The sequence below is a fragment of the Ranitomeya imitator genome, chromosome 6, assembly GCF_032444005.1.
Source record: "Ranitomeya imitator isolate aRanImi1 chromosome 6, aRanImi1.pri, whole genome shotgun sequence".
NCBI lineage: Eukaryota > Metazoa > Chordata > Amphibia > Anura > Dendrobatidae > Ranitomeya > Ranitomeya imitator.
Window position 1 is genome coordinate 400,154,735 of NC_091287.1, and position 17,438 is coordinate 400,172,172.

At 47.9% G+C, this 17,438-nt stretch overlaps 1 protein-coding gene across 1 annotated transcript in view; it reads right to left on the reverse strand.

Moving 5' to 3' along the window:
- Positions 1-521: 521 nt before the first annotated feature.
- The window catches only part of LOC138643398 (histamine H3 receptor-like), a 32,356-nt gene continuing 15,439 nt past the window's right edge, over positions 522-17,438 (reverse strand). Inside the window, exon 4 of the mRNA XM_069732314.1 lies at positions 522-563. Coding sequence (XP_069588415.1) covers positions 522-563 — 42 coding nt within the window. The remainder of the gene's footprint in view (positions 564-17,438) is intronic.

Below are 17,438 nucleotides of genomic sequence, written 5' to 3' on the forward strand. Positions count from 1 at the left end.
CCCCTGTTCTGGTATGGATTATTGTGCACTGTCACTTTAATACATTATGATCCTCTGTTTTATATGCTAATCCTATACCTGCTATTTATCTGCGGTCGTGTTCGGTTTATAATGTTGCATCAAACACACCTGTGACAGTACCCCCCTTTCTATGAGTGGTCTTCGGACACTCAGGACCAGGTTTCTCAGGATAAGAGGAGTGGAATGAACAAGCCAGCCTGGGGGTATTCATCTCTGAAGCTGAAACCCACATCCTCTCCTCTGGACAATAACCCTTCCAGTGAACCAAGTACTGTAGGGAACGACGTTGGAGACAAGAATCTAGAATCCACAAAATCTGAAACTCCAGATTACCATTAACCATTATTGGGGGTGGCGGTGGGGGTGAGGTCTCAAGAGGTTCCACATATTTCTTGAGCAGAGACCTTTGAAAGACATTGTGGATCTTAAGGACCTGAGGTTGCTCAAGACGAAACACTGCTGGGTTAATGACGGTGGTTATTTTACAGGGACCAATAAACCTAGATCCCAACTTCCAGGAAGGAACCTTCAACTTCATATACCTGGTAGACAACCACACAAAGTCATTTACATTCAGATCCTTTCCTGGCAAGAGCTTTCTGTCAGCCATACGTTTGTACCTGTCTCCCATGATCTTCAAATTACTCTGAACCCCCCACCACACTGAGAAGAGCCACAAAGCAAAATGTTCCTCTTCAAGAACTCCCAAAGCCCCTTCCACGCTAAAAGTACCAAACTGTGAATGGTAACCATATGCACTAATAAACGGTGACCTGAAGGTAGACTTTTGATGACGATTATTTATTGCAAATTCTACCAGTGTAGGATAGCTCCAAGCCTTCCACTCCCGTCTTACCCGCTATCTCTCAGATAACTCTCTTCTAGACCCTCTTCAATCTGATTTCCGCTCTTTACACTCTACTGAAACTGCCCTCACTAAAGTCTCTAATGACCTACTAACAGCTAAATCTAATGGTCACTACTCCATGCTAATTCTCTTGGATCTCTACGCAGCATTCGACACTGTGGATCATCAGCTCCTCCTCACTATGCTCCGCTCCATTGGCCTCAAGGACACCATTCTCTCATGGTTCTCCTCCTATCTCTCTGACCGCTCCTTCACTGTATCTTTTGCTGGTTCCTCCTCCTCTCACCTTCCCCTTACTATTGGGGTTCCTCAAGGATCAGTCCTAGGCCCCCTCCTCTTCTCTTTGTATTCTGCCCCTATTGGACAAACAATCAGTAGATTTGGTTTCCAGTACCATCTCTATGGTGACGATACCCAATTATACATTTGTTCTCCTGTTATCACGCCGACCTTTTTAGTAAATACCAGTGATTGTCACACCACTGTCTCTAACATCATGTCATCCCTCTATCTGAAACTGAACTCGTCTTTTCTCCCTCTATTAACCTACCTTTGCCTGACATTGCCATCTCCGTGTGTGGTTCCACCATTACTCCAATGCAACATGCCCGCTGCCTTGGGGTCATACTTGATTCCAGGCTTTCATTCACCCCCCACATCCGATCACTGGCTCGCTCTTCTTATCTGCATCTCAAAAACATTTCTAGAATTCGCCCTTTTCTTACATTCGACTCTGCAATAACTCTTACTGTTTCACTTATTCATTCTCGTCTGGACTATTGTAACTCTCTACTAATCGGCCTCCCTCTTACTAAACTCTCCCTGCTCCAATCTGTCCTGAATGCTGCAGCCAGGATCATATTCCTCACCAACCGTTACACCGATGCCTCTACCTTGTGCCAGTCATTACACTGGTTACCCATCCACTCAAGAATCCAGTACAAAACTACTACCCTCATCCACAAAGCACTCCATGGCTCAGCACCACCCTACATATCCTCTCTGGTCTTAGTCTACCACCCTACCCGTGCCCTCCGCTCCACTAATGACCTCAGGTTAGCATCCTCAATAATCAGAACCTCCCACTCCTGTCTCCAAGACTTTACACGTGCTGCGCCGATTCTTTGGAATGCACTACCTAGGTTAATACGATTAATCCCCAATCCCCACAGTTTTAAGCGTGCCCTAAAAACTCATTTGTTCAGATTGGCCTACCGCCTCAACGCATTAACCTAACTATCCCTGTGTTGGCCATTCTAAAAAAAAAAAAAAAAACATAACTGGGTTCCTCGCATCATATTCTCATACACTTTATGCAGTTAATAGCCCTCTGTGTCTATGCTGCTACATACTTGGTGTGCTCCACTATTGTTAATGCCATCCAGTGCACATCTTGACACATGTATGCAATCCTTGAGCAGCCGATCAAGGGTGCATACTGCTGTGCGAGATGTGAGCACGTTGTGCATTTGGAAACCCAGATTCTGAATCTAAATGTGCAGCTGGCAACACTGAGATCCATAGACAATATGGAGAGGAGTCTTCTGCTCCCTGAGCAGACGCTCAATGGGATAGATGAGGGGGGGGATGGTAGGATGGAGCTGCAGGACGATGAAGTAGCAAGCTGGGTGACAATTAGGAAGCGGGGTAGAGGGAAGAGTGCCAGGGAGGCTAGTCCTGATCTGGCACACCCCAATAAGTTTGCTAAGTTGGCAGATGAGGGGGGGTGCCAGTGCAGGGGTAGCACTGCTGCAGCCAGGCATGTCCTCTGAAAGCCGGGGGAGTGACTGCTCCAGTAAGGAGGGAAATAGGAGAGCAGGGCAGGCCAGACAGGTGCTGGTAGTGGGGGACTCAATTATTAGGGGAACAGATAGGGCAATCTGTCACAAAGACAAGGATCATCGAACGGTGTGCTGCCTACCTGGCGCTCGAGTCCGACACATCGCTGATCGGGTGGACAGATTACTGGGAGGGGGTGGTGAGGACCCAGCGGTCATGGTGCACATTGGCACAAATGACAAAGTTAGAGGTAGGTGGAAGGTCCTTAAAGATGATTTCAGGGAATTAGGCTGCAAGCTGAAAGCAAGGACCTCCAATGTGGTATTTTCCGAAATACTGCCCGTACCACGTGCCACGCCAGAGAGGCAACGGGAGATTAGGGAGGTTAATAAGTGGCTCAAGAATTGGTGTAGAAAGGAGGGGTTTGGGTTCCTGCAGAACTGGGCCGACTTCTCAGTTGGCTACAGGCTCTACGCTAGGGACGGGCTGCACCTCAATGGGGAAGGTGCAGCTGTGCTGGGGGAGAAAATGGCTAGAAGGTTGGAGGAGTGTTTAAACTAGGGATTGGGGGGGAGGGTATTCAATTTATAGGAGGGGAAGATAGTGCAGACAGAGACCTGGGCACAAATAAGGAAGTTGGGGGTGGCGGTGGCATGGGGGGTGGGGTTAGAACAGTTAATAATTTAAGAAAGAATAGAGGTACAGAGAGGAACATCAAGTGCATGTATACTAATGCCAGAAGCCTCGCCAACAAAATGAACGAATTAGAACTAATGTTGTTGGAGCATAATTATGACATGGTGGGGATATCTGAAACATGGCTGGATGAGAGCCATGACTGGGCTGTTAACTTGCAGGGCTATAGCCTGTTCAGAAATGACCGTACAGATAAGCGAGGGGGTGGGGTGTGTCTATATGTAAAATCGTCCTTAAAACCCATCCTGCGTGATAATATAAGTGAATTTAATGAAAATGTAGAATCCCTGTGGGTGGAGATAAGGGGAGGGGGAAAAAATAATAAATTACTGATAGGGGTTTGTTATATATCTCCAAAAATAATGGAAGCAATGGAGAATATCCTCGTAAAGCAAATAGATGAAGCTGCGACTCAAGGAGAAGTCATTATTATGGGGGACTTCAACTACCCTGAAATAGATTGGGGAACAGAAACCTGCAGTTCCAGCAAAGGTAATCGGTTTTTGACAACTATGAGAGACAATTACCTTTCACAACTGGTTCAGGACCCAACAAGAAGGGGGGCGCTGCTAGACCTAATATTAACCAACAGGCCAGACCGCATATCAAATATAAGGGTTGGGGGTTACTTGGGAAATAGCGATCACAAAATAATAAGTTTTCATGTATCCTTTAAAAAGATGTGTAATAGAGGGGTTACAAGGACACTAAACTTCAGGAGGGCAAATTTCCAACGGATGAGAGAGGATCTTGGTGCAATTAACTGGGACGATATCCTGAGACACAAAAATACACAAAGAAAATGGGAGACGTTTATTAGCATCCTGGATAGGACCTGTGCACAGTATATACCGTATGGGAATAAACATACTAGGAATAGGAGGAAACCAATATGGCTAAATAGAGCTGTAAGGGGCGCAATAAGTGACAAAAAGAAAGCATTTAGAGAATTAAAGGAAGTAGGTAGTGAGGAGGCATTAAATAAATACAAAAAATTAAATATATTCTGTAAAAAGCAAATCAAGGCAGCAAAGATTGAGACAGAGAGAGTGTTGCCCCCCTTAAAAATAGTCTGGGTGAAATGGTGGATGAGGATGAGGGAAAAGCCAATATGCTAAATGACTTTTTTCATCAGTATTTACACAAGAAAATCCCATGGCAGACAAAATGACTAGTGATAAAAATTCCCCATTAAATGTCACCTGCTTAACCCAGCAGAAAGTGCGGCGGCGGCGGCTAAAAATCACTAAAATTGACAAATCTCCGGGCCCGGATGGGATACACCCTCGAGTACTGCAGGAATTAAGTACAGTCATTGATAGACCATTATTTTCAATCTTTAAAGACTCCATAATAACAGGGTCTGTACCACAGGACTGGCATATAGCAAATGTGGTGCCAATATTCAAAAAGGGGACAAAAACTGAACTTGGAAATTATAGGCCAGTAAGCTTAACCTCTACTGTGGGTAAAATCCTGGAGGGCATTCTAAGGGATGCTATACAGGAGTATCTGAAGAGGAATATCCTCATGACCCAGTATCAGCACGGGTTTACTAGGGACCGTTCATGTCAGACTAATTTGATCAGCTTCTATGAAGAGGTGTAACAACCCTGCCGGCATCACTGCATGGCCTTCAATTCCCCACCTGCCTGTTACATCTACTCACTCACCCAGTGCCATGCTGTGAGATCTGTCTGCTGCTGGTTCCATGCCATGTGCTTCATGGCGGCCTGCTCTGTGTACACTTCCTGGCTGTGTGCATAGGGGGGCGGCGCCAGCCACTTCGGATTCTTATTGAAACTGTGTGCACCTCCCTAAGGTGCTTCTGGCCAATAGCCTTGAGGCCTCTGATACTTAAGGCATCCTCACCCATTGGAGGATGCCTGAGCAAACTATTCCCCTCAGTTAGCATTTGCTACTGAACTGCCAGGTCGTGTGTTTCCTGTCTCTGAGGGCTGCACTATTGCAGGCCTTCATCTGTGTTCTGTTTGTGTATCCGTGTCCGTTCCTGTCTGTACTCTGGTCTATGTCCGTCCCTGCTCCTTCTTTGTCATTAGTCATTTCCCACTCAGCTGTGTGTACCTCTGCCTTATCTTTCTGCTCTGTTCGCCACTGTCTGTGGCTCTGCTTCTCTCTGCTCAGTTCTACCACAACCTGTGGCTATGTGTCTCTCAGCTTTTTTCTCAGCTCTGCTCTCTGACCTTGCTCCGCTCTCTGTGGCTTTGCTCTACGGCTCCGCTCCTTGCGGTTCCACCTAGCACCGCTCCTTGCGGTTCTACGTCTTTAGCTCTTGGCTCAGCCTCCAGCGTCTTTGCTCTTGGCTCCGCCTCCAGCATCTTCGCTCTTGTCTTCGCTCTTGGCTCTGCCTCCAGCATCTCCGCTCTTGGCTCCGCCTCCAGCGTCTCCGCTCTTGGCTCCGCCTCCAGCGTCCCCGCTCTTGGCTCCGCCTCCAGCGTCTCCGCTCTTGGCTCCGCCTCCAGCGTCTCCGCTCTTGGCTCCGCCTCCAGCGTCTCCACTCTTGGCTCCGCCTCCAGCACCTCCGCTCTTGGCTCCGCCTCCAGCGTCCCCGCTCTTGGCTCCGCCTCCAGCGTCCCCGCTCTTGGCTCCGCCTCCTGCGGCTCCGTCCTTGGCTCTGCCTTCTCCTTCTCTACTCTCTGCTCTGCCTTCTCCTTCTCTGCTCATAGCTCCACCTTCTACTCGTACTCCGCCTCCTGCGATTAAGCTTTTTCTTCCACTCTTGCTCTATCTTAATTCTGCAACTTTCCCTATAGGTCTCTACCTGTTCCTTTATATTCTCCAGTCTGAACAGGTTCTTACCTGTTTCCACACATCCATCTGAATACCAGTTCCTACCAGAGTATCAGTCCTGTCTGCCAGTGCCAGCCGTGCCCGCCTGTCTGCCTGAGTGCCAGCTGCGCCCGTTTGCCTGCCTGTATCTCCGTCAAGCCAGTCCGCCCGTCAGGGCCTCTTCCATACCCGTCTGTCAGCCAGTGTCACAGCCGTGCCTGCCTGCCCGTGTCTTGTCCCCGGTGGGATCAGCATCCACAGTCCGACTCCACCCTGGAGTGGTACCTGATAGCTTCCTATTGCACAAGTCTGACCTCACCATCAGAGGCTCCAGCGAACACCTAGGAAGCTACTTAGTTACGCCCCTTCCAGGGAAGTTCAGTCTGTGGTCCAGTGGGGCCACACCCCCAGGTGCCCGCGCCAACCAGTCTCGGTGTGAGCGTTACAGATTGCTCAGGCCATGGTCCCCGCTGAGTCCCATGAGCCGTTGCTCTCGGAGCAAAATGAACTCTCTTCTAGCCTGTATTTGCCCCCAGAAAGTTTTTATACTCAGTTGAAAGATCTGCCTACACCTACTCCTGGTGGTCCACTCATAATCTCTAGAGAGTTGTATGATTACATTGCCAGTAGAGAAAAACTCCTTCCGCCTAGATACTATGGGGATCCAGAGGAGTGCATGGAGTTCCTGGAGCGTAGTCTGATGTATATCGAAGCTAATCCTTCCGAATTTTCTTCTGATGAGTTCAAGGTAGGATTTATCTTGTCCTATCTAGCAGGAGATGCATTGAATTGGATGAACCCTCTCTGGGAAGCAAGGGATCCAATCCTCTCAGACCTTGGGGCTTTCCTGGAAGCCTTTGTTAAAGCCTTCAAAGCGCCTGAACCTGCTCCTCCTGCAAAGTCTTCCCTCACCAGATCCCAGAGGCGGTCTAGACGAGCGAATCCCCCAAAGAAATCGTCACGTCAGACAAAGTCCGTCCAAGACCCACCTGTTCCTCTACCTGTCCCAGCAGCTACCCAAGCAAAACCCCAGAAGGCTGATAAAAGTGGGCTGGCAAAGCAGCAGCCCAAATCCAGCCACAAGAAGGGAACGCGGTATCGCTGCAGTTGCAAGGAACATCCAGACGGTCTCTGCCCTGTAGATCTAAAACTCCAAAACCCTGGGCCAGCAGGAGAGGCTGCCCTAGGTGAGAGTACCTCCTCTCCATTAAAATCAAAGACTGTGTCTCTGTTTTCCGGGCGCTTTGGTGTGGTAAAGTCGCCAACCATTCGGAGTCGGTGTGTGGTCTCTGTCATACAGCTCCAGAACCCGGTAAGGGCGTTGTCTGAAGTTGGTCAAGCCCTACTCAAGAGCAGTCTAGTCCTGCAAGGACAACTACAGCTCCAAGTTGGAGCCTTATACACGAAGAAGTTTATCTACCTTATGCTGTCTGTTATGCCCATGGGTCATTCTGAGCCTGGAACTCTACCACCCGCTCTGGTCAAGAGTTCCTGCAAAATACTTCGTTTGAATTTACCCAGTCATGAGAGGTGTCTGGTTCCCATGCATCAAGGACAGTCAACTGTGTTGTCTTCTTCTTCAGCTGGTCTGCTAGTCGTCGAGTCAAGGTGTGCTGATGTTACCAAAGATGGGAAAGCGGTGACAATCTCTCCTCACTACTCTAATGACTATTGTTATGAACAGGTAATTCAGAACCACAATGGACCTTGAAGTTCAGAGCACACAAAGTGACCTGACAATTACCAAAAACATAGGACGAGCTCTGAGACATGGGAACTCTGCTGACCGCAATCCCTAATCCTATCACACCACACTAGAGGTAGCCGTGGATTGCGCCTAACGCTCCCTATGCAACTCGGCACAGCCTGAGAAACTAACTAGCCCTGAAGATAGAAAAATAAGCCTACCTTGCCTCAGAGAAATTCCCCAAAGGAAAAGGCAGCCCCCCACATATAATGACTGTGAGCAAAGATGAAAATACAAACACAGAGATGAAATAGATTTAGCAAAGTGAGGGCCGACTTACTGAATAGACCGAGGATAGGAAAGATAGCTTTGCGGTCAACACAAAAACCTACAAACAACCACGCAGAGGGGCAAAAAGACCCTCCGCACCGACTAACGGTACGGAGGTGCTCCCTCTGCGTCTCAGAGCTTCCAGCAAGCAAGAAAAACCAATATAGCAAGCTGGACAGAAAAAATAGCAAACAAAAGCAACACAAGCAGAACTTAGCTTATGCAGGATAGACAGGCCACAGGAACGATCCAGGAGGAAGCAAGACCAATACTAGAACATTGACTGGAGGCCAGGATCAAAGCACCAGGTGGAGTTAAATAGAGCAGCACCTAACGACTTAACCTCATCACCTGAGGAAGGAAACTCAGAAGCCGCAGTACCACTCCCATCCACCAAAGGAAGCTCATAGACAGAACCAGCCGAAGTACCACTCACGACCACAGGAGGGAGCTTGGCCACAGAATTCACAACAGTACCCCCCCCTTGAGGAGGGGTCACCGAACCCTCACCAAAGCCCCCAGGCCGACCAGGATGAGCCACATGAAAGGCACGAACCAGATCGGCAGCATGGACATCAGAGGCAAAGACCCAGGAATTATCTTCCTGACCATAACCTTTCCACTTAACCAGATACTGGGGTTTCCATCTCGAAACACGAGAATCCAAAATCTTCTCCACTATATACTCCAATTCCCCTTCAACCAAAACCGTAGCAGGAGGATCAATAGATGGAACCACAGGTGCCACGTATCTCTGCAACAATGACCTATGGAACACGTTATGGATGGAAAAAGAAGCTGGAAGAGTCAAACAAAAAGACACAGGATTAAGAACCTCAGAAATCCTATATGGACCAATGAAACGAGGCTTAAATTTAGGAGAGGAAACCTTCATAGGAATATAACGAGATGACAACCAAACCAAATCCCCAACACGAAGTCGGGGACCCACACAGCGCCTGCGGTTAGCGAAACGTTGAGCCTTCTCCTGGGACAAAGTCAAATTGTGCACTACATGAGTCCAAATCTGCTGCAACCTATCCACCACAGTATCAACACCAGGACAGTCCGTAGACTCAACCTGCCCTGAAGAGAAACGAGGGTGGAACCCAGAATTGCAGAAAAACGGCGAAACCAAAGTAGCCGAGCTGGCCCGATTATTAAGGGCGAACTCAGCCAAAGGCAAAAAGGACACCCAATCATCCTGATCAGCAGAAACAAAACATCTCAGATATGTTTCCAAGGTCTGATTGGTTAGTTCAGTCTGGCCATTTGTCTGAGGATGGAAAGCCGAGGAAAAAGACAAATCAATGCCCATCCTAGCACAAAAGGCTCGCCAAAACCTCGAAACAAACTGGGAACCTCTGTCAGAAACGATGTTCTCTGGAATGCCATTTAAACGAACCACATGCTGGAAAAACAATGGCACCAAATCAGAGGAGGAAGGCAATTTAGACAAGGGCACCAAATGGACCATCTTAGAGAAGCGATCACAAACCACCCAAATGACAGACATTCTTTGAGAGACGGGGAGATCCGAAATAAAATCCATAGAGATATGTGTCCAAGGCCTCTTCGGGACCGGCAAGTGCAAAAGCAACCCACTGGCACGAGAACAGCAGGGCTTAGCCCGAGCACAAATCCCACAGGACTGCACAAAAGAACGCACATCCCGCGACAGAGACGGCCACCAAAAGGATCTAGCCACCAAATCTCTGGTACCAAAGATTCCAGGATGACCAGCCAACACCGAACAATGAACCTCAGAGATAACTTTATTCGTCCACCTATCAGGGACAAACAGTTTCTCAGCTGGGCAACGGTCAGGTCTATTAGCCTGAAATTTTTGCAGCACCCGCCGCAAATCAGGGGAGATGGCAGACAAAATTACCCCCTCTTTGAGAATACCTGCCGGCTCAGGCAAACCCGGAGAATCGGGCACAAAACTCCTAGACAGGGCATCCGCCTTCACATTTTTAGAGCCCGGAAGGTACGAAACCACAAAGTCAAAACGGGAGAAAAACAGCGACCAACGAGCCTGTCTAGGATTCAACCGTTTGGCAGACTCGAGATAAGTCAAGTTTTTGTGATCAGTCAAGACCACCACGCGATGCTTAGCTCCTTCAAGCCAATGACGCCACTCCTCGAATGCCCACTTCATGGCTAGCAACTCTCGATTGCCAACATCATAATTTCGCTCAGCAGGCGAAAATTTCCTGGAAAAGAAGGCGCATGGTTTCATCACCGAGCAATCAGAACTTCTCTGCGACAAAACAGCCCCTGCTCCAATGTCAGAAGCATCAACCTCGACCTGGAACGGAAGCGAAACATCTGGTTGGCACAACACAGGGGCAGAAGAAAAACGACGCTTCAACTCCTGAAAAGCTTCCACAGCAGCAGAAGACCAATTGACCACATCAGCACCCTTCTTGGTTAAATCAGTCAACGGTTTAGAAATACTAGAAAAATTATTGATGAAGCGACGATAAAAATTAGCAAAGCCCAGGAACTTCTGCAGACTCTTCAGAGATGTTGGCTGAGTCCAATCATAAATGGCCTGAACTTTAACAGGGTCCATCTCGATAGTAGAAGGAGAAAAAATGAACCCCAAAAATGAAACCTTCTGAACACCAAAGAGACACTTTGACCCCTTCACAAACAAAGAATTAGCACGCAGGACCTGGAACACCATTCTGACCTGCTTCACATGAGACTCCCAATCATCCGAGAAGACCAAAATATCATCCAAATATACAATCAGGAATTTATCCAGGTACTCTCGGAAGATGTCATGCATAAAGGACTGAAACACCGATGGAGCATTAGAAAGCCCGAATGGCATAACCAGGTACTCAAAATGGCCTTCGGGCGTATTAAATGTTGTTTTCCATTCATCGCCCCGTTTAATACGCGCAAGATTATACGCACCACGAATATCTATCTTGGTGAACCAACTAGCCCCCTTAATCCGAGCAAACAAATCAGACAGCAGCGGCAAGGGGTACTGAAATTTGACCGTAATATTATTTAGAAGGCGGTAATCAATACAAGGTCTCAGCGAACCATCCTTCTTGGCCACAAAAAAGAACCCCGCTCCCAATGGCGACGATGACAGGCGAATATGACCCTTCTCCAAAGACTCCTTGACGTAACTCCGCATAGCGGCGTGCTCAGGTACAGATAAATTAAACAGTCGACCCTTAGGAAACTTACTACCAGGAATCAAATCGATAGCACAATCACAATCCCTATGCGGAGGTAGGGCATTGGACTTGGGCTCATCGAATACATCCCGGTAATCAGACAAGAACTCTGGGACCTCAGAAGGGGTGGATGATGAGATAGACAGAAATGGAACATCACCATGTACCCCCTGACAACCCCAGCTGGACACAGACATTGATTTCCAATCTAATACTGGGTTATGGACTTGTAGCCATGGCAACCCCAACACGACCACATCATGCAGATTATGCAACACCAGAAAGCGAATATCCTCCTGGTGCTCAGGAGCCATGCACATGGTCAGCTGGGTCCAATACTGAGGCTTATTCTTGGCCAAAGGCGTAGCATCAATTCCTCTCAATGGAATAAGACACTGCAAGGGCTCCAAGACAAACCCACAGCGCCTTGCAAACTCCAAGTCCATCAAATTCAGGGCAGCGCCTGAATCCACAAATGCCATGACAGAATAGGAAGACAAAGAGCAGATCAAAGTAACGGACAAAAGAAATTTCGACTGTACCGTACCAATGGTGGCGGACCTAGCAAACCGCTTAGTGCGCTTAGGACAATCGGAGATAGCATGAGTGGAATCACCACAGTAGAAACACAGCCCATTCTGACGTCTGTGTTCTTGCCTTTCAGCTCTGGTCAAAGTCCTATCGCACTGCATAGGCTCAGGTTTATGCTCAGATAATACCGCCAAATGGTGCACAGATTTACGCTCACGCAAGCGTCGACCGATCTGAATGGCCAAAGACATAGACTCATTCAGACCAGCAGGCATAGGAAATCCCACCATGACATCCTTAAGGGCTTCAGAGAGACCCTTTCTGAAAATAGCTGCCAGCGCACATTCATTCCATTGAGTGAGCACGGACCACTTTCTAAACTTCTGACAATAAATCTCTATCTCATCCTGACCCTGACACAGAGCCAGCAAATTTTTCTCTGCCTGATCCACTGAATTAGGTTCGTCGTACAGCAATCCGAGTGCCAGAAAAAATGCATCAATATTATATAATGCAGGATCTCCTGGCGCAAGGGAAAATGCCCAGTCTTGAGGGTCGCCACGTAATAAAGAAATAATGATCTTAACTTGTTGAACTGGGTCACCAGGGGAGCGGGGTTTCAAAGGAAGAAATAGTTTACAATTATTTTTAAAATTCAAAAACTTAGCTCTATCTCCAGAAAATAACTCAGGAATAGGAATTTTAGGTTCTAACATAGGATTCTGAACCACTAAATCTTGAATGTTCTGTACACTTATAGTGAGATTATCCATCAAAGAGGACAGACCCTGAATGTCCATGTCCACACCTGTGTTCTGAACCACCCTGATGTAAAGGGGAAAAGAAAGACAGAACACAGTGCAAAGAAAAAAAAATGGTCTCAGAACTTCTCTTTTCCCTCTATTGAGAAGCATTAGTACTTAGGGCCTCCAGTACTGTTATGAACAGGTAATTCAGAACCACAATGGACCTTGAAGTTCAGAGCACACAAAGTGACCTGACAATTACCAAAAACATAGGACGAGCTCTGAGACGTGGGAACTCTGCTGACCGCAATCCCTAATCCTATCACACCACACTAGAGGTAGCCGTTACTGTTGTGAATTCTGTGGCGAAGCTCCCTCCTGTGGTCGTGATTGGTACTTCGGCTGGTTCTGTCTATGAGCTTCCTTTGGTGGATGAGAGTGGTACTGCGGCTTCTGAGTTTCCTTCCTCAGGTGATGAGGTTAAGTCGTTAGGTGCTGCTCTATTTAACTCCACCTGGTGCTTTGATCCTGGCCTCCAGTACTGTTATGAACAGGTAATTCAGAACCACAATGGACCTTGAAGTTCAGAGCACACAAAGTGACCTGACAATTACCAAAAACATAGGACGAGCTCTGAGACGTGGGAACTCTGCTGACCGCAATCCCTAATCCTATCACACCACGCTAGAGGTAGCCGTGGATTGCGCCTAACGCTCCCTATGCAACTCGGCACAGCCTGAGAAACTAACTAGCCCTGAAGATAGAAAAATAAGCCTACCTTGCCTCAGAGAAATTCCCCAAAGAAAAAGGCAGCCCCCACATATAATGACTGTGAGTAAAGATGAAAATACAAACACAGAGATGAAATAGATTTAGCAAAGTGAGGGCCGACTTACTGAATAGACCGAGGATAGGAAAGATAGCTTTGCGGTCAACACAAAAACCTACAAACAACCACGCAGAGGGGCAAAAAGACCCTCCGCACCGACTAACGGTACAGAGGTGCTCCCTCTGCGTCTCAGAGCTTCCAGCAAGCAAGAAAAACCAATATAGCAAGCTGGACAGAAAAAATAGCAAACAAAAGCAACACAAGCAGAACTTAGCTTATGCAGGATAGACAGGCCACAGGAACGACCCAGGAGGAAGCAAGACCAATACTAGAACATTGACTGGAGGCCAGGATCAAAGCACCAGGTGGAGTTAAATAGAGCAGCACCTAACGACTTAACCTCATCACCTGAGGAAGGAAACTCAGAAGCCGCAGTACCACTCTCATCCACCAAAGGAAGCTCATAGACAGAACCAGCCGAAGTACCACTCACGACCACAGGAGGGAGCTTGGCCACAGAATTCACAACAGACTATACCTGTAACCTGTTCGTGGAAATACCTCCGCCTCTTGGACGTTTTTTTCTGGATAATCGGCAGAAAATGGTTCCTATGTGGGTGCCTTCATTGTCCATATGGCCGTTTGGTGAAGATTCCAAAACAGAAGTTTTCTCCTCTCAGTTTTTTCCTGATCCGGTGGAGTTATTCTTCTCCACCCTCTGCTCCAGTGATTTTTCCTGCGTTCAGTACTCTGGAACATTTCAGCTACCTGAAAGTTCGTCTCTGGATATCGGGCAGAAGGTGTATCCTGTGAGTGTTCCTTCGGCTTCAATGTGGCCGGCTGGTGAAGATTTCAAGACATCTCTGCTACCTGAAAATGTGTCTCTGTATATCAGGCAGAAGATGTATCCTGTGAGTGTTCCTTCGGCTTCTAAGTGGCCGGCTGGTGAAGATATCAAACCAGTAGCATCCAAGTCCCTGCTTCTTGTCTACCCAGAGGAAATGGTCCAGTCCATTGAGGAGGCTAACCTTATTGGGTACAAAGAGACTTTGCTATCTGAGATTTCTGATGAAGCTAACCCTGTTGGGCACAAAGAAACTTTGTCTTCTGAGATTCCTGGTGACCCGTTTGCCTTATCCTACTTTGAAGATGTTATGACTTGGACTGTGAGTGGTTTCTTTCTTCTTCTATGGATCATTTTAGCGGGTTTGAAGAAGAGGGGGCGTAAAGGTGGGGGTACTGTAACAACCCTGCCGGCATCACTGCATGGCCTTCCATTCCCCACCTGCCTGTTACATCTACTCACTCACCCAGTGCCATGCTGTGAGATGTGTCTGCTGCTGGTTCCATGCCATGTGCTTCATGGCAGCCTGCTCTGTGTACACTTCCTGGCTGTGTGCATAGGGGGGCGGCACCAGCCACTCCGGATTCTTATTGAGACTGTGTGCACCTCCCTAAGGTGCTTCTGGCCAATAGCCTTGAGGCCTCTGATACTTAAGGCATCCTCACCCATTGGAGGATGCCTGAGCAAACTATTCCCCTCAGTTAGCATTTGCTACTGAGCTGCCAGGTCGTGTGTTTCCTGTCTCTGAGGGCTGCACTATTGCAGGCCTTCATCTGTGTTCTGTTTGTGTATCCGTGTCCGTTCCTGTCTGTACTCTGGTCTATGTCCGTCCCTGCTCCTTCTTTGTCATTAGTCATTTCCCACTCAGCTGTGTGTACCTCTGCCTTATCTTTCTGCTCTGTTCGCCACTGTCTGTGGCTCTGCTTCTCTCTGCTCAGTTCTACCACAACCTGTGGCTCTGTGTCTCTCAGCTTTTCTCTCAGCTCTGCTCTCTGACCTTGCTCCGCTCTCTGTGGCTTTGCTCTACGGCTCCGCTCCTTGCGGTTCCACCTGGCACCGCTCCTTGCGGTTCTACGTCTTTAGCTCTTGGCTCAGCCTCCAGCGTCTTCGCTCTTGGCTCCGCCTCCAGCGTCTTTGCTCTTTTCTGCGCTCTTGGCTCCGCCTCCAGCATATTCGCTCTTGGCTCCGCCTCCAGCGTCTCCGCTCTTGGCTCCGCCTCCAGCGTCTCTGCTCTTGGCTCCGCCTCCAGCGTCTCTGCTCTTGGCTCCGCCTCCAGCGTCCCCGCTCTTGGCTCCGCCTCCAGCGTCTCCGCTCTTGGCTCCGCCTCCAGCGTCCCCGCTTTTGGCTCCGCCTCCTGCGGCTCCGTCCTTGGCTCTGCCTTCTCCTTCTCTACTCTCTGCTCTGCCTTCTCCTTCTCTGCTCATAGCTCCACCTTCTACTCGTACTCCGCCTCCTGCGATTCAGCTTTTTCTTCCACTCTTGCTCTATCTTAATTCTGCAACTTTCCCTACAGGTCTCTACCTGTTCCTTTATATTCTCCAGTCTGAACAGGTTCTTACCTGTTTCCACACATCCATCTGAATACCAGTTCCTACCAGAGTATCAGTCCTGTCTGCCAGTGCCAGCCGTGCCCGCCTGTCTGCCTGAGTGCCAGCTGCGCCCGTCTGCCTGCCTGTATCTCCGTCAAGCCAGTCCGCCCGTCAGGGCCTCTGCCATACCCGTCTGTCAGCCAGTGTCACAGCCGTGCCTGCCTGCCCGTGTCTTGTCCCCGGTGGGATCAGCATCCACAGTCCGACTCCACCCTGGAGTGGTACCTGATAGCTTCCTATTGCACAAGTCTGACCTCACCATCAGAGGCTCCAGCAAACACCTAGGAAGCTACTTAGTTACGCCCCTTCCAGGGAAGTTCGGTCTGTGGTCCAGTGGGGCCACACCCCCAGGTGCCCGCGCCAACCAGTCTCGGTGCGAGCGTTACAAGAGGTAAGTTCCGGACTGGACAAAGGGAACCCAGTGGATGTAGTGTATATGGACTTTTCAAAAGCTTTTGATACGGTGCCACACAAAAGGTTGATACATAAAATGAGAATAATGGGGATAGGGGAAAATATGTGTAAGTGGGCTGAGAGCTGGCTCAAGGATAGGAAACAAAGGGTGGTTATTAATGGAGAACACTCGGACTGGGTAGCGGTTAGCAGTGGGGTACCACAGGGGTCAGTATTGGGCCCTCTTCTTTTTAACATATTTATTAATGACCTTGTAGGGGGCATTTAGAGTAGAATTTCAATATTTGCAGATGACACTAAACTCTGCAGGGTAATCAATACAGAGGAGGACAATTTTATATTACAGGGTGATTTATGTAAACTAGAAGCTTGGGCTGATAAATGGCAAATGAGCTTTAATGGGGATAAATGTAAGGTCACGCACTTGGGTAGAAGTAATAAAATGTATAATTATGTGCTTAATTCTAAAACTCTGGGCAAAACCGTCAATCAAAAAGACCTGGGTGTATGGGTGGATGACAAACTCATATTCAGTGGCCAGTGTCAGGCAGCTGCTACAAAGGCAAATAAAATAATGGGGTGCATTAACCCCTTCATGACCCAGCCTATTTTGACTTTAAAGACCTTGCCGTTTTTTGCAATTCTGACCAGTGTCCCTTTATGAGGTAATAACTCAGGAACGCTTCAACGGATCCTAGCGGTTCTGAGATTGTTTTTTCGTGACATATTGGGCTTCATGTCAGTGGTAAATTTAGGTCAATAAATTCTGAGTTTATTTGTGATAAAAACGGAAATTTGGCGAAAATTTTGAAAATTTCGCAATTTTCACATTTTGAATTTTTATTCTGTTAAACCAGAGAGATATGTGACACAAAATAGTTAATAAATAACATTTCCCACATGTTTACTTTACATCAGCACAATTTTGGAAACAAAATTTTTTTTTGTTAGGAAGTTATAAGGGTTAAAATTTGACCAGCGATTTGTCATTTTTACAACGAAATTTACAAAACCATTTTTTTTAGGGACCACCTCACATTTGAAGTCAGTTTGAGGGGTCTATATGGCTGAAAATACCCAAAAGTGACACCATTCTAAAAACTGCACCCCT